Source organism: Sminthopsis crassicaudata, chromosome 1 (genome assembly GCF_048593235.1).
Source record: "Sminthopsis crassicaudata isolate SCR6 chromosome 1, ASM4859323v1, whole genome shotgun sequence".
In the NCBI taxonomy this organism is placed as follows: Eukaryota; Metazoa; Chordata; class Mammalia; order Dasyuromorphia; family Dasyuridae; genus Sminthopsis; species Sminthopsis crassicaudata.
In genome coordinates this window covers 701,424,379-701,450,741 of record NC_133617.1, presented here as the reverse complement: position 1 = coordinate 701,450,741, position 26,363 = coordinate 701,424,379, and the positions used below count along the sequence as shown (strand labels likewise).

The 26,363-nt window shown below is 40.7% G+C and overlaps 1 protein-coding gene across 1 annotated transcript in view; it reads right to left on the bottom strand.

Moving 5' to 3' along the window:
* FGD5 (FYVE, RhoGEF and PH domain containing 5) overlaps positions 1–26,363 on the bottom strand; it is a 176,027-nt gene that overhangs the window by 19,819 nt on the left and 129,845 nt on the right. The window contains 7 exon segments of the mRNA XM_074283826.1: positions 2,633–2,701; positions 3,742–3,813; positions 9,769–9,827; positions 12,003–12,053; positions 15,515–15,602; positions 16,717–16,873; positions 18,771–18,931. Coding sequence (XP_074139927.1) covers positions 2,633–2,701; positions 3,742–3,813; positions 9,769–9,827; positions 12,003–12,053; positions 15,515–15,602; positions 16,717–16,873; positions 18,771–18,931 — 657 coding nt within the window.

Genomic DNA, 26,363 nt, shown 5'->3' with positions numbered 1-26,363 from the left:
AGCTGAGATTTGTAGTGCCATGTTTTCAGGCTTAGCTTTTGGCAATCTCAGTTATCTGGAACTCAACTGGAACTAAGAAGAGGGGCCAAAATGGCTGCCCCAAATACAGACAGTAATGTTCTTGCATGTTAGAAATAACATCACCAACAACAATAAATGTCAAGATAGTGCTTTAAAGTTTGCATATTACTTTGTATATAATAATTCATTTGAGCTCATTAGCAATTCTGTGAGATATGTATCACAGATATTATTATTCCCATTTTACAGTTGAGGAAACTGAGGTTTACAGGCCATGCCCATAGTAACAGGGGTGGTGGTATTGTGTGGACTTGAATTGAAGGAAGATTTGAATTTGAATCCTATTTCAGATACTTATTATCTACTTAATCTCTCTTACCTTGGTTTCCTTACCTATCAAAGAAGTGTTGGACTTGATGAGCCTCTAAGTTCCCATCCAACTCTCCAAGCCTGGCATAATACCCAGGATGCCTTTATATTCTCAGGAGAATCCCATCAGTCCCTAGTGGATGTTACTTTATTGTGAGAATCCAATAATCTGGATATCGGTTCAGCCCAGAGCAAACAAGGAGCAGAAAGGGAGGACTGACATTGACAGCAAGTGAGGGAAGAGGAGATGTGTCCTCTGTTTAGGAAGGTGGGGAAGGATGTCCCCACTGGACAAAGATCTTCATCTTTCTAAAGGCCATCCAGAGGGCACTGGAGGCACCAAGGCAAATCTGATCTCATGCTTCACTCCCCCTTGGCCTAGAGACATCAGATTAAAATGAACTCCAAAGAACCTTTTAAAGATAAAGAAAGCTCAACAAAGCTTTGATGAGGAGAGGAGGGGAGGGACAGTTTTGTTTTCTCTTTGTGGGCAGGGTTCAGACTTTCCTATCACTCTCCTATCATATCAGATAAATGTCCCCCTCTTTCCCTCCTTCCCCTGACTTCCTCCCTCTGGGGAGGACCAGTTAACAATTGTCCCTGGAAAGATAGATCTTCAGGGGATCTTGGAAGTCATTCAGTTCAATCATCTTCTCTCCCCACCTCCAATGAGGATCAAGAAGTTATAATTATTCATTTCTCTTCTTGATCTTTTCCTCAGATGGAGTCTTATCTCTATTTATTAAAAGTTTATTTGTTTTTCTATTGACTTTATTCTTTAACCTATCTTGTTCCGCTGCTCACTTGCAGTGGAGGAACACCAGGGAAAAGAGAAAGATGTGTTTTTAACCGTGAGTTGTTTTTTGTTTTGTTTTGTTTTGTTTTTGGCAAGCCAGCCACTGACTGGGGGCTCAGAGCTAAATAAAAAAGAGTTATTGATCCATCTAAAAATATTTCTAATACACAGATTAAAACAAACAAACAAACAAATATGCCTAGATTTCTCTAGGCAATGAAAAAGTCAGAGGTTAGTAGGGAGAAGGGAGAGGACCATGATTAGTTGTGCTGGTATTTTAGGTAAGCCTTTGTTATTTTCTTTCCCTTTTCCCAGTCTAGATTTGAGAGGAAAAATCCCTCCCAGAGGTGAGGCATTCAGAAAGAGGCTGAATGAGATAGTTATAGCCAAGACTAAAGAAGTTCCATCCATATCAGGGCAGGGTCTAGAAGGACAGGGTGGAAATCCTGAATACCCAAACACCAAACCACCATGCTTCCACATCATAGTACAACCTGGGGGGAGGGTTCTTTTCTCATGTAGTTTGGACAGTCTAAGATTCCTACGAAAATGTGAATAATTCTTGGAAGAAAGTGCAACCTTAATTCTTTTCTCAAAAGACAGCTTAATGAAGCTCAGAATTCTAAAAACAAGATCCTACAAAAACAGGGCACAGGATAGCTGCTTAGAGAAAAAAAAAAAGAAGGCATTGAACATTAGGAGTTTGGAGGAACCTTGGAAATCATTTAGTTATAGGCCATAGTGACACCTACAAACTCCTCAGTTACAATTTGGCTCTAGCCGGTTCAGAATTATTGGACATTGTTCCCTTTCATGTACTCTATGTTTTAACCACAACAACTTACTTGCAGAACCTCCTACTTACCCGTCCACCTCTGCTGTGTCTTGGGATAAGCTGTGTCCCATACCTAGGAGAGACCCCCAGAATCCCTAGCTTCCTTCTTGCCTTTCCTGATCTCCCTTTAATGATCGTTTCTATCTTCCTCCTCCAATAGCATGTACATAATGATGTGTATTTACATGTTGTATCTTTGCTTCCCCATCCAGCTTCCCACCACTGGATAATATAAGTTCCTTGGAGGGCAGAGATTATGTTTAATTTTATTTTTGTGTCCGAGTACCCAACACCAGTGCTTCACACAGTAGATAATTATTGAGTTGGCTAGCTCAAGGCCACATAACTATTAAGTGGCAGAGCTGAGAATTTACTCCAGACCTTCTGAATGCTAATGCAGTGTGTCCCACTACACTGCAGGGAAAGAAGGCTGGAGATGGAGGTCAGAAGATGCTAGAGACAGTCCTTTCTGGCTAGACAAGCATATCAAGTCTATCTTTCTCATTGAACTGGGGGTCCTCAAAGGCAAGGGTCATGCTGTTTGCCTTTTCTTGTAACCCAATAAAAGCTAGTTGGTGGGCAGACTGGCCCCAGCCATTCCAGATTCTTACCAAGAACAGATGCCGAGGATGTCTGGACTTTCCTGTCACTTTCATCAAAGTCCCTTCTTTCAGAAATTCCTATAAAGAATAATCTGGTATCAGTACCTGGCTCCTTGTAATCAGCCACTCGGTCCCCATTCTGTTCCATTTCTGTGCCAGAACACTTGTCAAGCAAGAGGAGGGGAACAAACCTTTCTCCCAAATTAGTCATATCTCATTGCCCAGAAGAATGGGGCAGGGATGAGGAACTGAGGCTCCAGAAATGTGATGTGAGCTGTCCAAGGTCCCACAGGTGGTTGAGCAGAAAAGAATCAGGTGCATAGAACCAGGTCCTCTGACTTCAGATCCAGTACTCTTTCTGCTCACCCCTACTGAGTTCTAATTGAGCCAATGCGTGGATTTGATTTAAGAAAAAGGCTCAGAAAAAGAATAAATGTTAGTTCCAAATATAACCCTGCCAGCACCACCTTCTATTTTCTCTCTCAGCTTCTTTTCCTTAATTGGCAATAATATGGAAATGACATTGTTTATGGTTGTTTGTCAATAGGGTTTTATGCTCATTATTCATAATATTAAAACCAGGTGGATTTCTTTCCCTTAAAAATAAACCAATTTTTTTATACTTATGAGCAGCTCTCAGGAGACCTCTTTTTTTCTTTTGGTCAGGGACTTTCCATAAGATTTTTTTTGGAGGGGAGAATGTTCCCCTTCTTTTCCTGCTAAAACCAATTGATTTTCTCTTCTTCAAGAGGAGGGGTGCCTCTTCTGAACTCTGAGACAAAAACACACATCGACTCCTTTAAAAGTGGAGGACTGTTCACAGGGCATGGATGCTTCTTCCTATGGAAACATGACGCATGACCATGGGTACCAACCCTGACCCTGGGGAATAAGACAAGCCACCAGCCCAGGCCCTTTGCCCTCAGCTTCTGGCCCTGGGCCAGGTAGAACAAGAGGTCCTGGCCTCTCCCTCCTTCCCAGGCCCAGAGCCCAGCCTAGCCTGGGCCAGTAAACACCACCTGTAGCCAGGCTGGGCTGAGGTCTCACCCTGCACTAATCCAAAATAAAACTGGCCCCCAAACAATGGCCTTATCAGGGGCCTCACCCACTGTGCTTACCCTTCCTGGCTGGAGGAGGTTGTTCTGGCCTCTGACGCTGTGCTCAATGTGGACCAACTTCTGGAGGTTTTCCTGAGGGCGAGACAGGAGTAGAGGCTTTAAATGGGTCAGAGAGATTAGGAGAAGCCTGATATTTTTCATTTCCTCATTTTTTTTTAAATCCATGTACATATCCAATCAACACTTATTGAGAACCTGCAAGTATTCCGTTCACAACTAGGGAGAAAGAGATGATTAAGACTTGGTCCCTGCCCTAGTGGAGATCACAGTCTAGGGGAGGATAAGACTTGTACATAATTAAGCATAATACAATTAAGGAGATAACTAATAACCTGAGGGAACTGTAAGCACAGTTCTAAGGAAGAAGAGGTAGAGAAATTACTTTCAGCTTGAAGAAATCTGAGGTTTCTCTGAGGAGATGCTATTTGAATTAGAATAGGATTTTCCCAGGAAGAGATGGGGGTGGAGCAAGGAGGATTTTTCCATATATAAGTAATGGTATGGCTGCTGGAAAAGGATTTGGGGAGGGATTGGTGAATTGGTCCTACCTTCAATTCAGGCCCTGACTGCTAGTCTGCCAACTTTACTAGGCTGACTAGCCAATCTTACTGGGCTGTTGCCCTGATAACCAACCAGAGAGATTGTGTGGGATGGAGAGGCTAGTCACCAATGGTGGCAAGAGCTGACAGATGGGTAGGCAAGGGATAGAAAGCTATGCTATCTGGCCTGTTCTTCCAAAAATCTCAAACCCAATCTCCTGGCCAAAAGGCCATGAAATCAGTAACCATGAAGAGCTCAAAATAGATACTCTCTGCTAAACAGAGAGAGATAAAGACAGGATACAGAGATGAAGACAGAAGTAGGATGGGAATAGGAAGGAGTAGATGTAGAAACAGAAAAATGTATAGGAATCCAGATATAGTTATCTATCTCTACAGATATGAAAGAGACAAAGAGAGTAAGAGAGACAGAGAAAGGGAGAGAATAAAACAGAGTGAGGGCAAGAGAAACTCACAGATTCTTCGTCAAATATTTACTAATGTTGAGAATTAGAAATTGCTTATTTGTAGCCTTTGACTTCATCTAGGTCATTTGGCCTGACTGGCCCTCAGAATTGTCATCTGTAAAATGAAATAGTTGTACTAAATTATCTCAAAGACTTCTAGTTCTAAATCATATTAATCTAAATTCCCAATAAGGACTATGTTAGCCACTTGGGTAGATACAAAATTTAGAGTAAACATGGTTTCTGCTCTTATGAAACTTACGGTCTAATAGAGAAATAAAGTACAAAAACTGGTGACTGTAATATTATGTGGTCAGGACATTAAGTACAATTTCAGGTATGAGGGAGGATATCAGTAATAACAGCATGTAGCATAAGATTTGGGCTTTAAAGAAAAAAAAATCAAGGTTTTATGGAAAGAAAACTGGGTTTGGAACAAGAGGATTTGGGTTCATATATCCTAGGTCTGGTACCCAGGTACCAGATTAGATAATCCCTTAATTTCTCTGGGCCTCTGTGTTCTCCTACAATATGAATGTTGGCCAAGATCTCTTTCAGCTCTAAATTTATTACCTTATGATTCCATGTGAGAGAAAGGCCATTCCATGTATAGGAAATATCTTGAACAAAGGCCCAGAGATAGGAAAGTATAGGGCATATTTAGGGAACAGTCTAATTCAGTTGGGGTATAAACTAGAGAGAACAGTATGAGACAAAGCTGGAAAGGTAGGGTGCTGCTAAATTAACGAGGATTTTGTATGTCAGGGAAAGAAGAATGAACTTTATTAGGTAGGTAGTAGGGAGTCACCGAAGACTTTTGAGCAGAGGAATGACAATAACCAGATCAATGCAGAAACAAAGGTTATTTAAGAAGTGGCTTCAGAGGTATGTGTATTGGAATGGAGAGAGTGGATGTAACCCTTGTTTATTGTAAAGTCCAGAAAAATGGTACTGAGGATGGTGACAATGAGAATTGTCCATATTAATAAGGTAGCAATGAGGAAAAAATAAAAATGGATCCATTTGAAAGATGAGATTAAGGGGAAATAGATATAAACTGGTAACTGATCTTTTCAGTTGTTAGTGCTCATCTCTTCTTCAAATTACCTTGAATTTATTTATATATTGAGGTAACTCCAAGACTATAAATTGCAAAGAAGCTAATTTGTATTGGTAGAGGGAATTTGCTCATCTGGGAGTTCATTACATCAAAAAAAATTGTTTAGAAAAGGCAGAAGGGAATGAAACTAAGGGAACAAGTAAAATCCTTAGCTTGTATGAAAAGAAAGGAGAGGAGAGAGGGTGAGTGACCAGGTTTGAGAAGTTCGGAGGAATGGAGGCGGGAATCTGGAGATAACAAGCAGTAAGACAGGTATGGCAACATTTGGATGGTGGAAGGAAGGAAGAAAGCCTCTTAGAAGCCCATGGAATTATTATTGGGTAAGGAACTATCATGTAAAATAGAAGAAAAGTCACCTCAGAATTGGCAGAAAGTCACCAGGTAAGGCTGCCCCAGTGATAAAACGTGGTGCATGATGGGTCCCTACAAGTTCTCTGCCAAGTCCAATTTCTTAAGGAAACCAGGAGGCTGAAGGGAAAGCCCAAGAGTGGTGAGCTCATGGACCTCCTCCTCCTCCTACCCCTTGGCCATTGAAGCATTCCACATGTGGATTTGATTTCTTTTCTTCCCTCTTCCATTCTATCTCCCTCCTTCTCTGTCCCTCTCAGCCTTGCTCCTCCCATCCCCTGCCTTCCCAATCTCCCCTGCTTTGGAAGCCGACAAAAAGGGAAGAGGGATTCCATAACTCAAGAAACTACTTAAGAACTTGGTTAATAGGACACAGATGCTCCAGGCCCAGAGACATGAGCACAGAGTAATGCTGGGTTGGTGGCAAGGACATTTTAAAGTGGTCTTCTCTAGGAAGCACCAAGATTGTCTTGCTGCTGAAGACAGGCAAGAGCAGTCAGTGCTTCTCGGAATTCCATAAGCTTCCCATGTCTGAAATGCAATTTATATTTTCCAAAGCCCTTCACAGCCTTTCTCTCATTTGATCCTCATAAGAGTCTTTTACAGGTAAGAACTGAGGCTCAGAGATGGTTTGCGTTTATGGTATAACTGGATCCTGAACTCAAGTTTCCTGATTCCAGCTTCAATGAGCAGCCCTACAGGTATGAGCAATGGCTAAATACTGCCCTACCCCTCCTTCAAGCCTCTTTATTATATTAATTAGAAGTTTTGCCCCTTCACAGTATGGATTATTTCATTTATTGTATTTTTATCCCCAGCACTCAGCACAAGTATCTGGCACTTAATGGATGTTTGTTGATTGACTGATTAGAAGGACTTGACCAAGTTTTTAAAGTGACATCTGCTGCAGACTAATGTGAGTGGATGGAGGGAGGAATGGAACATAAGTGAGTGTGTGTGTGTGTGTGTGTGTGTGTGTGTGTGTGTGTGTGTGTGTGTGTGTGTGTAAATATAAATTCAGCCAAGACAAAAGAGAGGAACAGAATTGCACTGAAGGAGACCTCAGAGTTTACCTCCAATGTCCTCCTTTTCTCTCCCTCCTCAGGGAAGAAAACTCAGACCCCAAATGAGGAGGGATTTTTCTAAAATAACACAAGTCTCTGACAGGTTTAGGACTTGAACTTGTCTCCTAACTCAGGTCCAGAACCTAACACTGATTTAGTGTTTGTGTTTCCCTTACACTGGACTTCCCAGGTTAAAGAGAAACCAGAATGGAAGAAGGAATGGAGAGAGAAAGGGTGCAAAGGAGGAAAGCAGAAAGGAAGAGGATGTAGGTCTTTTCCTCTGAAGGAACTCCTATAATATGATGGATGAGGCCATGAGGAGGTTGGATATGCTGGCCGTCCCGACCGGATGATAACTCAAGGTTAATATATGAGTCCCCAGGAAAGTCAGGGAGATTTAAATTGGAGCTTGAGGCTGATATCAGTACTGGCCAGGCCATCAGTGGGCCTCTGCCTCTGTCCTAACCCAGAATTATAGCTGGCCCTTCATACCCCAGCTGGGCCCCAGAAGCAGACCCTCTGAGGCTATGCTGAGTAACCTTTGCCCTGGCCTGTCAATATGACAGGGATAAATATCCATTATCTTTTTAATATTTGTGATAAATCTTCAAGGAAAGTAGTGTAGATTTCACAGATGGGCAAATTAGAATGGAGAGAGGGTAAAAGAGACACAGATATAAAGTTTATTTGATTTATAGCATCACATCTTCAGAATGATAGGGAATCTCAGAAAACAACTCTTAGTTTTACAGATGAAGAAACTGGGTCCCAGAGTGATGAAGGTCACCAGGGATGTAAATGGAAGAACAGGCACTTGAACCCTGGGAAAACAGTGGGATATAGTGGAGAGCTAATTTTGAAATTTAAGGATCTGAGTTCAAATCTTGCCTCTTTCTACTGCAGACCTCAGTTTTCTCACCTGTTAAACAGAGATGCTAATAACAATTACCTCCCAGGGTTGTTAGAAAGAGAAACAATATTTGTAAAGAGCTTAGCACATAGAGGGCAGTATAATTAATGCTAATTATTATTTTTATAAAAACTTATAAATTAATATTTTATATATTATATTTACATATTGGTATTAACATTATATTTTATAATGTTAATTATTATTTATTATAATAATTTAAATCTTATCATATTTATAAAATGACCTCTAAGGTCTCTTCTGGCTGAACCATTCTAAAGCCATGATCTGACAGGGGATTTGAGGGGGCTGTGGTTTCAGTGCCAGAAAAAGAAGGACAAAAAGGACCCCAAAGGCAGTCTTAGCCTTCCCAGCTGGCCAGCTGACCTCTCTGAAGCCAGGGGGAGTTGCCCAGGAGGCCCAAAGACCTTTGAGAAAGACCAGAATGTAGCCTGTGAAATCAGCTGCCTGGGGAAGCCAATGAGACAAGTGTTTTAACAGGATCTGCAAAACCTGGCCCGTCTTGCTGGGCAGATCTGCTGACAGATCAAAGGAGGGCTGGGGTGGAGGAACCGTTCATTTTAGAGAGTTGGGGCCAGGGAGGGGAAGAGGGACTTCCCAGCTGTGCACAGCTGGCTTGGAGGACAACGGGAGGCTTTTGTTTCCTGGAGAAACTTCGACTGTCAGCCAGGGTCAGTGCCAGCAGAGCCGTTTAGCCGCCGGCCACCCTGGCACCCTTTCTGGGGACACTGCCTGGCGTCCTTGCCCTCATGTAAGGGAGAGGGGCGGTCTCTTGGCCTTGATTCTTAATGGGGAAAATCCATTCCCAGAGTGCATTTCAGGCTCAGGGGGATGAAGGGAGGCATCCCATCTGTTCCCCAAATGCTTGCAGTCAGTGGGAGTTTGTGACTTTGGAGAGCTGGGAGCATCCAGCTCCCTTTGCCTGCATCCCGTGGAGTTTGGACACCTCTAGCCGCTGACTGAGGCAAGGCCATCCAGACCAATCTTGGAGAAATACTGCAGGGCCCGAGGTCCAGCTAATCTCTCAGCAGGAAGGGGTCACTGGGCAGAGCTGTGTGCCCTCCGGATAGCTCTGCGGTCAGGAGAGCAGGAGAATCATGTCCTTGGGGTGAGGAGAGAGGGCCAGCTAACCCAGGGCTATAAAATGGGCTTAATAATAGCCCCCTACTTTACAGGCTTGTTGTAAGAATCAAATGAAATACTGTATGTAAAAATATTTTGTAAATATTAAAACACCACATAAATGTTAGTTATGTAGTAAAAGCCGCTTGAGGGGAGGGCCCACATTTTATATATCTCTATGAACCTGGCTAGGCAGGTCAGTGCCTTGCCCATGGTTGTCCTCAGTTAAAAACCTATTGTTTGACTAACTGATCTGAAACTCTATCTCTGTGGGAGGGATAGATGCAATAGAGGGCCCAACAACTTATCACTCAACCTCCAGAGAGGAGTTCCTTGTTCTCCTGAGCTACAACCCTAGACTGCCAGGACCATTCCATCATCTTGTTTTCAAAGAGAAATTTTGCCAGGAGGATGGACAGAGACATCTAGGACTTACCCCTTGCTCCATGCTGTCATTCGCTCGATCTGTGACTTTGGAGATGAGGGCCAGAGCATCTGAGGAAGGAAAGGGAGAAGAAAGTGGGTTCTCTGAGGTAAAAGGGGCACAGTACCTACTTAACAACCCCCTAACTATTAAGCAAGCCAAGGGTCATTATTCTGCCTCTCCCTTTCATGGAAAACAACAATAGCCCTCAATGTCTCTGCCTCGAGACAGGACTGTTTGGGCTAAATCCATTAGAGATGAAGCAACTTGAGAGCCGGAACTGCCTTTTACTTTTCTTTTCATCCTCAATATTCTTTGTATTCTTAGCACTGTGCCTGGCACATATAGAGTGCTTGAAAACTACTGGTTGAACTAATGCATTGTTGGTGGAGTTTTGAACTCATCCAACCATTCCAGAGAGCAATTTGAAACTAGACCCAAATGTTGTAAGACCGTGCATTCCCCTTGATCCAGCAATCCCACTGCTAGGTCTGTATCCCAAGAGATCTTAAAAAAGAAAAAAAGGACCCACATGTAAAAAATATATATAGCATCTCTCTTTGTGGTGGCAAAGAGCTGGAAATTAAGGGGATGCCTATTAACTGCGGAGTCTCTGAACAAATTGTGGTCTATGATTAAAACGAAATACTGCTATAAGAAATGATGAGCAGGTGCATTTCAGAAAACCTGAAGACTTACATGAACTGATGCTGAGGGAAGTGAGCAGAACAAGGAGATCACTGTCTACAGTAACAGCAATACTGTGTGAGGATCAACTATGATTGATTTAGCTCTTCTCAGCAATATAGTGATCCAAGATAATCCCCAAAGACTCATGATGGAAAATGCTATCCGCATCCAAAGAAAGAACTATGGAGACTGAATGCGGGTCAAAATAGCCCATTTTCACATTTTTTCTCTTTCTCTTGGTTTTTTCCTTTTGTTCTGATTCTTCTTTTACAAGATAACTAATGCAAAAATATGATTAATATGATCACACAATATATAACCTATATCAGATTGCTTGCTATCTTAGGAAGGAAGAAAGGAAGGAAGGGAGAATAATTTGGAACTCAAATATTATAAAAATGAATGTTGAAAACTATATGTGCAATTTGAAAAAATACTCTTAAGTGAAAAAATATATTAAACAAAGAACTTAAAGTAATCCTGGTTGACTAGTGGCCTGCCTGCCTTGGGCTCTTCTGTGATTTTTATGCTTGGGGCCCCTTACTGGGCCTATACCATGGTGGTCCTCTTGGGCGTGGCCATTGAGTGCTTGCACCCATTCCTAGGAATCAAGCTCTGGACTAATACTCTATGAGGAGGCTGAGACAGACATAAAATATTTTTGGAGGATCAGTAAAGGAGAGCCTTTTGAATTTCTCTCAAGCATTATTTTCTCCTTGAATTCTTCCTTGACAAGGAAACATTTTCACTTCATTTTCCTTCTTTGTATACACTTATATACATATGTACACACTTACTTTTATAGTTCCTTTATCCTTCCTGAAGGGATGCTTGGTCTCTACTACTAAAATGTTCCTTGAGAGAAGGCTGCATGTCTCCATTAAGGGACATTATATTCCTTCAGTAATCCCTTCAGTGCCCAGTGCTTGTGGGTGTGTGGGAAGTGCTTTTTGGATGAGCATGACAGAATTCTCTGGCTCAGAAAATTTGGGATGTGCAGTCCCAGGAGGGTCCCAGACAGGAAGAATGCCAGAGAAGGGCTTTCTGCCCTCAGAAAGTTCCCTATCTATTCAAGGAGACTTCCGAGTCTGACTAGTCTCTAACATTGTCTTAACCTGTAAGGTTTGGGCAACTCAGGTAGAGAAGATGATGAGAGCACCAGATGATGAGATCGTGCTAAAGACATGAGCTAGATATTGCTATGGAATAGGAGGAAAATTGCCTGTTTTTCAGTAATAGAGCTTTCCAGGTTCAAGATTGCTTTCTCCCCAAGTCTTGGCCATGACTCTCTCTTCTTTGGGCTTGAAAATCATTCCAATCCAACCACATTTGGGAATTTTGAGATTTTTCCATAATTCCCTATAATCGGTTCATAATCGTCCCCTGATCAGCAAAGCTTGTGAGGAATAATTTGGGGACCAGAAGCTAGTAATTTCATAGGTTCCCCATGTGTTTCATCAAGAAGGATATGCTGTAATTCATAAGAGTTAGGAGGGAATGTCAGGTTAATTGAGATTTGATCTATTTCTAACCAGAACTAAGTCTCCTGTACTTACCTTGGGTATTTTCATATTCTGCTGAGTCTGGACAAAGGTTATTCAAATAATCTATTGGGAGAATGAGAACCAAAACACAAAATTACTTCCCAGGTAAGCTTAATCACCCAGAGTCAGCAACCCCATATTCTCATCCAGAGCAGACATTCAAAGACAACTGAATTCTTCCACTTCAAGGATAGAATTCAATTCAGTTCAAGAAGAATATACTAAGGGGCAGCTAGGAGATACAGTGGGTAGAACACCAGCTCTGAAGTCAGGAGGACCCGAGTTCAAATCTGGTCTCAGACATTTAACATTTCCTAGCTGTGTGACCCTGGGCAAGTCACTTAACCCCAATTGCCTCAAGGAAAAAAAAAGAATGTATTAAATATCTACTCTGTGCGAAGAGTTGTCTTAGGAATACAAAACAAAAATACAGAAGCCCTTGCTTCCTATAGTCTTCTGAATGGGGAGAGAAGGGGAGAGGAATGGCATGAGATCACAGATATTGAAGGAAGTAAGTATAGTATGAATGGAATATCCAAACTTCCCATTTTTATTAGCCTAGAAAATTAGCATAGGCACCTAGCACCATTATCACCATTTTCATCAGTGCTGGGACCTCCATTAGATGACTGACACCATTCTCAGTCCTCCAGCATTAAGATCCTGATCATCATTACCAGAGTTTAGCCTCCTTCCCCTCTTCTGCCCCTATCTAGTTGAACCCTGGTTAATAAGCACCCCCCTTCCTTGCAATTAGGACTGAGAAAATTGAGCTCAGAAAAGAGCCAGGAAAAGCTTTGAAGCTCTGACTCCCTTTACATACCATTGTGTCATACATGCCCAGGTGCCTTATCTCTAGCCTTGCTAAGATGATTCCCCCTCCTTTTGAGTACTGCCCCATGCCCTGCTGTCTCCTGTCCTCAACCTTCTCATCTTGATTCTTATGCTGTCAGGATTAAGTTTTGATCCTTTCCTGGAATTATGGTTCGTCCACCCTCCCAGTGTCCTTGCCCCTCTTATGTGCTTTTGTTTCCCCTATAAGATTGTATATACGGGTTATGTATTCTGTTTGCAAACCTTAGTTAACTAAAACCCTATGTATAAGTTCTCTGCCTCTGTACCGAATGCTTTGGACTGTAGTCCCATTAGGTCACTTAGCTTAAACTCTCCTTGTTAAAAAATTAAAAACTAATCTCTACTCGCCTCAGTTATCAGTATTATGTTCTCACCCCATCATCTCTGTCATTTGTTTCATCATTGCCCCATCATCGTGATTGCTGTCACACCATGGTCAGCAGCAGCAAAAACCACTTTACAAGCCATTAAACATGATCCATATGAGAGACACTATCAGTACCATTGTCCTCCCCGTAACCATCAGTGTCATAACCATTGGTCTCACTCTGTCACTATCACTATCATTGTGGCCATCCTCAACGACATTATCCCCATCCCCATCACCATCATCGTGCTCATCAGCATCACTAACAAAACCAACCTCCTCCCATTATCATTCCATCACCACCTTATCCCATTCACCATCACCATCACTAGGCCATCACCATGTTATGTTCACCATCTTCATTTTCACCACCCCCATCATATCACACCCCCATTAATATCCTGCTCACTATCAAACCCATTATTACCATGACTTTCACCATCATTTTGGCATGCCATGGTTACTGCCATGATTAACCCCAGTCCCATCACCATCATTCATAAAACTATCATGAGCAGATCCATTATTACTCCCTAATATTCTCATCACATTCGCCATCATCCCCATCACCACTGGTCATTCCTTCTGCAGATGTCATCATCCCAAAACAAACTTCATTGAGTAGCTTCTGTATGCCCAGAATGAGTCAAGAAGAGAATTTTTCTGCTCTTAATGTTTTCAGAATGGCCTTCATTTCCTAAAGCATGTCTTAGCTTCCTTGAATCTGGATTTTAATTTTTCTTTTTGTGGCTACTTCTGGCCAGGAATTAACTCTGGTTTCTGGCTTGTGAAATAGGGGGAAATGCTAGAGTTAAGTTAGTCCAGAGTCTTAAATTAACTACTTGTATGATCATAGACAAGATATTTTACTTTTCTGGAGATTGGACCTCAATTTTGCCATCTAAAATGTGGGGAAAACAATGCTTATCCTAGTTACCTCACCAGGTTGTTGTGGAAATGGGATTTTATAAATCATAAAGTGCTATGTAATTGCTCATATTCATAAATAAAGGTGAAATGCAATTTTTTTCTTTCAGTAAAACACATTGGGATAATATAGGGCAGATCTAGACATTAAATTTTACCTGGAATTGATTGTAATTTTCACATACCCAGTAGCACAATTCAAATTATCAAGTCTGCCATGATGTTGAATGGTACTTTTTTTCTGGGGTTCATAGGCTCCAGTGAGTAGCACAGATGGGGGACTGACAATGGATCCTTACACCAAGTTCGGTTATCCTCCTAACAGCTTATTGATGATTCAGAACAAAGAGGGGGCACAGTTCTTATGCTGGATCTTCCCTTCCCCTCACATGTTCCCTGAGCTCTTCTCAGCTATCCCAGATGGTATTAGCCAACTCTCTCTTCCTTGCTCAGCCCCAGGACAATCTCTTTCCTCCTACTGAAATCATTCCTAGAGCAGGGTCAGACAGAGAGCTCCATGGAACTTATGGCAGGAGGGAAGCATCATTTTGCAGTTAGGTGGTATGATACAGTGGATTCAGTTCCAATACAATGGACGCCATATTAGAAAACCACAAATTGACACTATATTGTATTTTAATTTATTTTGTTAAACATTTTAATCTGGTTTGGCAGCACTCAAGAGTTTTATGGGAAAGGATGGAGAAAGAAGAGTAAGCTCAAAACTTATGGTGTGATAGGCAGAATGCTGGACTTGGAATGAAGACCTGAGTTTAAATTCTGCCCAAGATATTTGTTTACTAAGCAATTTATTGAACTTCTCTCGGTCTTAATTTCCCTTCAATAAAATGAAGATAATAAAAGCAACTATTTCAAAGGGTTGTTATGAAGATCAAGTGAGATTTTATAAATACATAAAATATATGCATAATATATAATATATAACATGTTATAATATGCATAACATGTGTATATAAACTATAATATGTGTACTATAACATAGGAAATGTCCTTATGAAATTATATATTATTTGCACATGTAATTGTGAAATGTTTATACATATGTGCATATGTAAATGTATATATTACATATACATACACATATAAAGCACTCTACAAATCTTAAACACTTTAAAAATGTTAATTATAATCATTAATTATAATCATCACCCTTGAATACAAGCCACTTAAGTTTGTTGCTATACTGCTGGACTTCATATTTCACTGGTGTTTTCAGAAAGCAGAAAGCTGTTCCCAATGACAATGACAAAGTTTACTTTCCTCCACGCACAATGCTCCCTCCCAGCCTGCAAAACTATCCTCTGCCCATCCCAGCCTGCCATGCCCACATCTCTGGTGAGTCCCTCAGGCCCACCTGTGAGGAGAACTTGATACTGGAAGATGTGCTCTACCACCTTCAGGAGCTGATGCTTCACACCCTGGCCACCACTTTGAGGATTCTGCTGGGGGAAAGAGAGGAAAAATATTCCAGTCAGTTCCTGATTCCTTCTGAATGAAGGATTTGCCCAAGGGTTCTCTGACCCCATGAATTTTATTCCGAGTTCCCTCCACTCCAGATCCACTTCCCTCCCAATCTTCCTTAACTTGGAGTAACTATGATTTCATCAGAGAAGCAGGTCCCAGCCCTTCTAAAACTGAGAAGATAGTCTTAGAGCCCCCTTTTCCTAGTGACCAGCCTTTGCAACTGAAGCTATCCTCAAAATCTTTCCAACTTGCTAGGACTTATGGGAGCTTGGGCTCTTCTCCCCTAGGCTCTGAGAGCCCAGACTAACTTCCATGATATGGTGAGATATCACTGAGAACTTCCAGCAGAGCCTTCAACATCTTTGAGAATCTGGTTCTATGCTAGTTCCTCTAGGGAACCTACCCTGATTATCCCTACAAAGTTCCAGTTGGCCAGAATTCATTAATATTTATTTCCTGGCTTGTGATCTCATATCTCTATTGTGATGTAGTGGCTAGAGCATTAGATTTGGAGACAAGAAATCATTGATTCAAATCTTATTCTCAGATATTTATTGACTCAGTTTCCTTCTTCTGAAAAAGGAGGTTGGAATCAGTTATGCCATGATCTGTTCCAGCTGTAAATCTGTGATGCTCTGATGATAACCCATGAACTTTCAGCCCCATCAACCAGGAAGGGCAGAGGACATAAGAAGGATGAAGAGGAAAAAAAGAGTAATTTATCCTTCTTCTTCCTAAATCAATAGTTCCCTCCTCTTCTGAGTTCAGATGGAACATCAAAGAAGAAGATCTTAGAAGGGACTAGACAGTGTACAGGACTTGCCTTCAGGAGACATGGGTTCAAATGCTAGCAATAGCATTTATAAGTTGCATGATTATGGGTGAGTCACTTTTCTAAGCCCCAGTTTGCTCTTCTGTAAAATGGAGATCTCAATACTTGTATAATATATTTTGTGGGACTATTTGTAAGGCAACTGCTTTGTTGACCTTAAAACGCAACAGAAACATGAGCTATTACTAGTAACAACAATAATAAAAGTGCACCTAGAAGTAAGCTGGGAAAGTGGAGGGAGAGGGAGGGAAGGACTTTACCCCAAATTCTCGGATGGTGGTGGCCAGTTGGGAAGACTTGATGCAGTTTCCATTGAGTAGACCCAAATTCTTATCAAACTTCATGATATAAGCCACATGGTGGTCGAATTTTGGTGCTCTGGTGAGGAAAATGTCAGCCACCTTTGGCTGTTCCTCCCTGAAGAAAAATAGAGTGGAGAAGAGTATGAATAAACGGTTTAAGAATTACCAGCAAACCTATACACATGCCATCTGATTTCCAACCACCCCATCCTTGTCCTGTGGAAAAATTCCTACCATTAGAGGGAAAGTTAAACTTTAATCTATAGGCTTTAGTGAGGTTCAAATAAAATAAGATATGTAAAGCACTTTGCTAACTTTAAAGCAATAGGCAGATGCTAGCTATTATTATTAACATCTCATTCTTTTTTTGGGGGGATAGTATTCATTTGAATACAGTTCTAGAACAAGTCTTTTTCTTGTTTTATTCTTTTATTTTTGATGATATATGGACTATGGCAAACAATAAAAATAACTGTGTTTTATAGATGTATAAAGGTATTAGAATATAAGCTCATCTTCTGTTGGCTTACTGCAAGCATCTTTAGTAACAGTCCAGGAGCAAACAAAATGTTGAGTGTGATAAGTATGTTGTTCTGTTCTCACATGATTTTTATTTCTTCTGCTAGTTCTTAATTTCCTCTTTTTGTTTTATGCCCTAGAGATTATGAATGTTTGGCAGGATGACATAAAAACACTGTTCTTAAATTTTCATGGACCAATGTTATATCTGGTCAATTAGGGCAAAAATTAAGTCTAATGATTCCCTTGCAGCAGTAGATCTTGATTGTATACTCAGGGATATTTCTTTTTTAAAAAAATTTATTTTATTTTCAATTCGGGAACAAAACAAACATTTCCATAATATAGTACAATAATCAGCATTTGTAGTATGGGAATTTTCACTCTGTCAGTTCATGAAAGATAATGAGCTCTGATGTATAATTCTAGCCATTCAAGACATGCCTTGCTAGGTCTGCCATCATACATTACAGTTTCCATGGTTTCCTTGAATCAGCTGTAATGATCACTAAATCTGGGCTCTTTAAAGGTAATCCTTCGGTAACTTATTATTATTGTTGCCAACAGTGGCTAGAACATCTGGAAAAAGCTATGGCTTTTTAGTCTTCCCCCTCCCTCCTCTAGAAATAGACTCAACTATTTCTTCAACTGTAAAAAGAAGGAATTGGACTGGAGGATCTTTGTTTCTACACTAGACAGGTCCAAGGTGTCTCCCAGCTTTAAATCCTTTGAAAGCCTTAGGGTCTTGCTCTACTACTTTTGCTTTGTGTCCTAGCTTAGCAGAGCACTGTCTCTTTGTGCATCATCCTATCCTAAGATATATGGTATATGGTATATGTTACATAGAGCAAGTTTAAATCCAGGCTGCCAATTTGTAGCCATGTGACAGTGGAAATAATTTCATTTCTCCTTGAATCTCAGTTTCCTCCTCTAGAAAATGAGGATAATGACAGTTCATATATATATATATATACACATATATATATATATACACATATATATATATATTATTGACAAAATATACACATGGATACACTTCATTATTTATATTTCAGGGTATTTATGATGGAAAGTATTTAAAATTATTATTATAACTTTTTATTGACAAAACATATGCATGGGTACACTTCTGTTCCAACTTTTTCCTTCTTTCCTTCCACCTCCTTTCCTAGATGGCAGGCAGTCCCATACATGTTAAACATGTTAAAGTATATCTTAAATACAATACAATATATGTGTACAGATCCATACAATTCTCTTGTTGCACAAGAAAAATTGGATTTAGAAAGGTAAAAATGAGGGAAGGTATTTGTAGAAGACTCCCTTCTTCCTTCTCTTCCTTCTGTCTCTCTGTCTCTCTCTGTCTCTGTCTTTGTCTCTCTCTGTTTCTTTGTCTCTCTGTCTCTCTGTCTGTCTCACTCTCTCTCTCTGATCATTGTAATTCAAAAATATGAACATCAGAAAGAAGGTTGAGGCTAAGAGAAGCCACTCACCAGTTCAGGATTCTCTCTTCCAGTTCACTCAGGATCTCTTGGTGCAGTTCATGGATGGCTGGAAGCTCACTCAAGCCTTGTCGCAGCTCACTTCTGGCTAGGGACTCTTCATTGTCTTCTGTTTCTTCATTTAGGGCTTTTAGTATTGCCTCATGGAAATCCTGAAACCCAAGATACCCTGTTAATAACGTGCTGACCAAGGTCATTTCTGTGTTGGACAGATACATCTTTGAGGGTCCCTGGGTGGGGCAGCTGAGGTAAAGAGGATCAGGAGCATAGGTTTGAGGATGTACTCTGCTGTATGACTTTGGCTGAATCATTTAAATTTTCTGCACCTGAATTTTTCCTGTTATAAGTATTTGGATGAATGTCCTTTCTTTCTCAAAGAAGTAAGGTAGGTCAGAACTATTGGATAAACAGTGAATGGATATATGATACATAGTTCTCAAAAGAATTACAAACCATATGAAAAATTACTCCAAATCACTAATAATAAGAGAAATGCAAATCATGATAACTATAAAGTTTTAACTCATATTTAGAAAATTGGCAAAAATGATTCAAAACTGGAAGACTAATGGAAAGACAGGAACACTAATATGCCATTGGTGGAGATATGAATTAGCCTAATCATTCTGGAAAGTCTTTGGGAATGTCCCTTTCCTTTGACCCAGAGATCTCACTCAGATGACATACAGACCAACAATATCATGAAAAAAAAAGAAATGCCCCCTGTGCAAAAATATTTTATAGTAACACTTTTTAAAGGAGCAAAGAATTGGGACAAAGTAGATTCCCATTGATTGGTGACTAGCCAATGAATATATCAAATATTATAATGCTGTAAAAACATTAAATATGATCAATATGAGAAATATGGGAAGATGTATATGAGTATCCACTCAAGCAAAGTTAGTAGAACCAGGAAAACAATACACAATGACTTCAACAATGGAAATGGAAAACATAATAACAATAGAACTTGAATGCCATGAAATTATAACCCCAAAAGAAGAGATATAACTTCACTTCAGAAATGGGCAGCTATAGGTGTGCAATGTTGCATATACTTTCAGATTTTTGTATGTTAATTAGTTTTCCTGAACTCTTTCCCACTCTTTTTAATTCTTTGTTACAAGGGATTGCTCTGTCAATCTTGTAACCCCTTGTTACAAGGGATCCCCTCTGTAGAAGGAGGGGAAGGAATATTTGGGAAATATAGGTGATGTAAAAATTAAAGATATTTATACATTACATTCCTTTTAAAGTATGAAAGAGAGAGTATGGTATAATAATAGCAAGACTTCTTATTATTTTCATATATTATATGTATATAATATATAACACATATTAAACTAAATGACTTTAGGCAATATAACCTTTCCCAAATAAAATAATTTAACCTGATACTGATCCCAAATTTCACAATAAACAGACTGACTCTTCAAAATGCATCCTGTCACCCTAAAGGATGTAAAGCTTAGCTTTAACAAGTTTAAAACAAAACAAAACAAATCCACCCCCCCAAAAAAAGCAGAGAAGTCGATCTTTAATAGACCTGGGGTATCCCCTCAGCAGCAGATGGCCACTGACGCTAATGAAGTGGAACACTCGGAATAGCCTAGCAAAGAGAGCTGGGAAGCAGCAGAGGCCTGGAACCCGTTGGGAGGTGGGAGAGGAGGCCCAGAAGCTCCTGGCAGTCCTGCCAGTATCCGTCACCCCTCAGTGCCGTGGCCTCATGTGTTGTCTGTAATGTATGTCGCCAACAGCACCTCATAGTTGTCTACTCTTCCCACTGATGGTGTATAAATTTATGAGAGGGTGTGCCGTATGGTTACAGGGGAGAAGGTGCGAGAATTGCTACTTTTCTTATTATGATTTCATTAAATGCCTTTGCTTTGAACTAATTTCATTCTCTGGATGACTAGAAAAAGCAAACACAGAAGTGGGGTACTTCGGAACTATGGTTTGGCATGGATATGGAGTCAGGGTATCCTGACGCTTGGGGAGGGATCCCATATGTGAGGGGGTGCAATGGGTACAATGTGAATGACTTAGATGAATCTATAGAAAATCCCTTCATCCTATGTGCAGATGACAGAAAGCTGGAGGGGTAACTAATAAGCTAAGTGATGGAATGAGGAGATTATGACATTAAAAAGCTGAAATAAGAATTTTTAAAAGTGGCATTTACTAGAAAGCAATATTTCTCTGACTTTCTTTGCAAACTCAGGCAGGATTCTTCTCCTTTCTGTGCCTCTTGGTCCCCATCTGTAAAATGGGGACCATGCTGCTGATGAGAAAGGGTAATTACTAATAAAAAACAAAATATTGGCTAGAATACCCAGAGGCCCTGTGGCCATTCACTGAGCCCTTCAGTGTTCTTGAGGATTGTTTGGACTAAGGTCTCTGGAAGCCGAGCATTTAACCCTGATTTCAGGGGAAGAGTGGAGGACACCCTCCAGATTGGCCAGGGACACAGTGGGGAAAGGTCACCAGCTCCTGACAGCCAGGGAAGGAAGTGGAAAATCCAACAAGTGCCACTGTGTTCTGTTTGAGTGTTCTCTTTCCAAAAGCTACTTTGTGAGCCTGGGGCCTTCCTTGATTTCCTCCCTCCCACCCCTAACCTCCAAGCAAGAGGGGCCAGACCCAAGCAACCCTGCCTGCCCCAGGGCCTCCAGGGAGATTCTCACACTTAGCTGGTTGGCAGAAGGCCCTGTGTTCAGAGAAATTAGTCTGGAGAAACATCCCTTCGGTGTAAGCTCTTCTTAGGCAGTGCTGGAGATTCACAGGTCTTTTTTTTTTTTTTTTGTGGGGTATGGGTGGGAAGGAGAGTGGATAACATAGAAGAAGGAAAAAGGCAAAGGAAGTTCATCTCAGACCCCATTCCCAAATTCCAAAGCCTAATTTGGCCTTGGCTCAGCCTCAAGAAATAGAAGTCACTTGAATTTTCTGGACCTCAGTTTCCCCAACTGTAAGATGAAGGGATTTGGATAGATGACCTTTAAGTTTTCTTTCAGCTATAAGTCCTATTAAGGAATTTTAGGAAGGAACAGGCCCCAGGAGAAAATATTTCTGAACACAGAAGTCTTTGAGTCTTCTTTCCTATTCTAGGATCAGCCCAGTCAAGAAAACCATCATTTTAAAGAAAGCAAGACCCCAGGGTCCCTGTCTTACTACCAGCATTTTGTTGATGTCGTGGGAAATGGGGTGTGCGTGAGGACAGACCCTTTGGTTTTCCAATTGCATGATAACAACTACTGAACCTAGAATAAACTTCCTTCTTTCCACTTCCACAGATGCTACCCCAAGTCAGGCCTTCCTTGGTTAAGCCCAGGAGCTTTCTGACTAATTTTCATGCCTTCTCATTTTTCTCTCTCCCATCTATCCTCCACATGCTTCCAGTCATTTTTATTAAGTAGAGCATGAAAGAAAAATAATTCTTCTGCTCAAAACTCTTTTGTGGCTCCCCACTGCTTTCAGGTAAAGTCCAAACTTCTTTCTGGCTCTCAAGTTCCCCACAATCTGGTCTTGCCATCCTCTCTCGCTCATCCCCTACTTTGACACAATCCAATCCAACAAACATGAGTTAAGTTGCTACAGCATTCAAGGCATTGCTTTGTTTTTTTCCAAACTGGATTATCACTCATTCTCCATATATGTCCTGGGCTTTCTCACCATGAAGACAGAGAGAGGGGGCAAAAGCTGGGGGGGGAGGAGAAAGAGAGAGAGGGGGAGAAGAGAGAGAGAAGGAGAGAGGAAGGAAGGGAGGAAAAGGAGAAGGAGGGAGAAAGGGAAGGGCAGAGACAGAGAGAAAGAAAAGAGAGAGAGAGAAAAAGGAAGAGAGAAGGAGAGAGAGAGGAAGGGAAGAAAAGGAGAAGGAGGGAGGAAGGGAAGGGCGGAGACACAGAGAGAGAACTGAAGAGAAAATCATTGTATTTTAGAGCTAGAAGGGACTTTAGAGGTCATTTAGATCAGAAAAAAGTGGGGGGGGGAGTAGGAAAGAGAGAGGAAGAGAAAGAGACAAAGATGAAGTCTCCTGCAGAATTTGAAATGAAAGCAGATGATGTCATGCAAGGGACAAGCAGATGTGGAGGTTACAACGTTTCCTGCTTTGAAAACAGACAATTCTGTCCCTGTCTGACCTTCCCTTGTTGGGTTGAAGTTCTCTAAAGGAAGACAGGGAGGGGATGGAGGGGAGAATGAGTGAAAAAGTGGGATGAGATATTGGCTCTCCATCCCAGAAAAAAATGAGTGAGTTATGGATAAATTGTCAAAGGATATGTACGACACTTTTCAAAAGAGGAGAGACAATTGTTAATGACTTGAAAAGATGTTCATAATCGAAGAGATGGATATTAAAACAACTCTAAAGTTCCACCATGGGCCTATCCGATTGGCCAAAAAAAAAAAAATTAAAAACACCAAAACTTAATACTGATGAGGTTGGATAGAAACAGGTATCTATTAGTGATGGAATTGCAAACTTATGGAATCTTTCAGGAGTGAAATACGGCAATATGAAATAGTAGTTATTCCATAATATGGAATATACAACGAAAAGTGTTAAGTAAAAAAAAAAAGAACTATATATATATATCCAAAGATGGTCAAAGCATTATTTGTAATTACAAAAGGCTGGAAGTAATTTAACTTCCCAAAGTATGGGAATGGTTAAATAAATTGTGGCATATGAATCTAAGGGAATGCTATGATGCAAGTATGGCCAATAGGTTTAAGGAATACAAAGATATCTGGAAAGACCTGTATGAAGTAATGCGAAGTGAGAAAAAGCAGAACAAGAGAAGAATACACATTAACTTTCATCATGTTAAAGGAAAAATGAATGAGAATGAATGGGTAAAGGAATCTTGAAGGAGACTGGGAGAGGCTGAGAAGTTGTTAATATTTTATTCATTGAAATCAATTAATTTCAGAGGCTGCATAGTCCAGTGGATAGAGCACTGGGCCTAGAATCAGGAACACTTGAGTTCAAATCCAACCTGAGTCACTTACTAGCTGTATGACCCTGGGGAAGTTATTTAACCTTTGTTTACCTCAGTTTCTTCATGTATAAAATGAGAATAATCATAGAATCTAGCTTTCAGGATTGTTGTGAGAATCAAATGAGATAATAATTGTCAAGTGCTTAGCATAGTGGCTGGTACATAGTAGGCACTATATAAATGTTTATATGATGTAATCTATTGCCATATTCTTTCTTTCCTCCTCTTTTCTTTCTTTCTCTCTCTCTTTCTCTTTCTTTCTTTCTCTCTCTCTTTCTCTTTCTTTCTTTCTCTTCCTTCCTTCCTTCCTTCCTTCCTTCCTTCCTTCCTTCCTTCCTTCCTTCCTTCCTTCCTTTCTTTCTTTCTTTCTTTCTTTCTTTCTTTCTTTCTTTCTTTCTTTCTTTCTTTCTTTCTTTCTTTCTTTCTTTCTTTCTTTCTTTCTTTCTTTCTTTCTTTCTTTCTTTCTTTCTTTTTTTCTTTCTTTCTTTCTCTCTCTTTCCTCTCTCTCTCTCTCTTTCTCTCTCTCTCTCTCTCTCTCTCTCTCTCTCTCTCTCTCTCTCTCTCTCTCTCTCTCTTTCACACACACACACACACACACACACACACACACACACACACACACACACACACCACAAGGAAAGTAGCAAAAGATGTCAGGGCCCCAACTGTGGACCATCCTTCCTTTTTAAACCCAGGCTCCTTTGCCAGCTGCCTGGGGGCAGTTTCCTTTCTCTGTCACAACATAAGATGTTGCCAATTGGCAGATCTCTTCATTTCCTTCTTAGGGACTTGTCTAATAAGAATCACTGAAAATAGGCCCCCAACTTCCTTTTGAACAAGTTTCCCAATTCTTAGCTTGCCTCCCTGGAGGGCATTGGGCCATGTGCCATCACCTGTCCTCAGCTCCTGGACACTTGGCCCTATTGCCTGTTCCAAGAGAATGTGCCCAACCTGATATCTGGAAGTGGCCCAGGCTTTTCCTTTGCTCATTAATAATGATAATGCAAATGATAGCTCTTTTTCCTATAGGCATATAAAATACTCTTCACAATTACCTCATGAGGGGAATTGCAAAAGCATAATTATCACTATTTTATATTAAATACTATATAATGTAACCAGGATTCCAATGCAAGAATCTCCTCTAGGGCATCCTTGACAGGTGGCCATCTAAGCTTCCATTTTCCCATCTCTAATGAGCAGGGTCTTGCCACCCATTTAGGAGGAACATTCTATTGAAGAGCAATTCCATTTGATTGTTTTCTTATATGAAGCCAAAGTCTATCAGCCTTACTCACTTTGGTTCTTGTTCTTCCCTTCGGAGCCATTCAGAATATGCCTGCTCTTTCCTCACACCAAGTGGAAATCTTGACCCTGGCAGAAGTATGACTCAGTGGGTAGAGTATCAGCATTGGGTTCATAGAATCAAGGACATAGATAAAGTAGAGACCTTACTTATGGCCCAGAACACTGAATCCAGCATCAGAAGATACATATGTCTGTTGCTTCCTACCAATGTCACCTTGGATAAGTTCTTTCCCTTCATCTGTAGAAAGCTGGGGGAGGTTAAGTGGCCTTTAAGATACCTTCCCCATCTATATTTATGGCCACCCTCTGCTTATGTGAGTTCTCAGGGTCATTTTGCACTTAGTAGAAACTCAAGAAATGTTTTTTGGATTGAATTCCTGAATTAGAGTATCTTAAATAAACATTTATTAAGCCTCTCCAATGTGCCAAGTGCAGTGCTGGGGACACAGAGGCAGAAATGAAACGATCCCTGCCTTCAGGAAGTTTGCCTTCTGTTGGAGAAGCTTAGATGTGAGAAGAAGGAGTAGATTTATTTTGTCTGGCTTTGCAGGGAAGAATGAGGACCAAAGGGGCAGTCGGCCATCAGTGATGTGCTATGCCTTTGCACATAGTGAATCACTGGCCATTGGCGGTGATCCAAGTAGAGGATGGATCAGGGATGTCCTAGAGGAGATTTTTTTTTGGGAGAAAGAAAGATGAGTTATATGACCTCTAAATATTTTTTCAATTCTTAGGATAAGAGAGGAAGAAATAAGAAATTCAAGAGGGGAGGGAGAGATAAAGAGAGAAGAGAAGATAGGTAAGAAGAATGTGATACACTGGAGTTGTAGTGAAGACCTTTGTGGAAATTCTGATTGGGATTTATTGTTTGTATAGCTGTGGGCAAATCCCTCACCTCCCTTTCTGGACCTCAGTTTCTCATCCGTAGGATGAGGAGGTTGGAATAGAGGACCCCTAAATCTTCCAGAGCTTTCAATTCTAAATCTATGATCTGAGGAAGGAAGAGAGACAGACCATTATTTTTTCTACCACCCCAGGGAACTTCATTATGAATTGCTCTGTAAGCTTGTTTCTTGCTTGTAATTAATTCCTACTGAATTGACTTAATCCCAATGGTCTGGAGAACTGTTATCTTCTTGATTAATTTAAAAAAACTGAAGCATAATAGTAATCACCCTAACAATGTTTTTCACAAATCACAAGGCAGCCAGGAGTCAAGAGCCCTGAGAAGTTCATCCATTATACCTGATGGAGGAAGGGTTCTTGCTGCCTCTGGAAT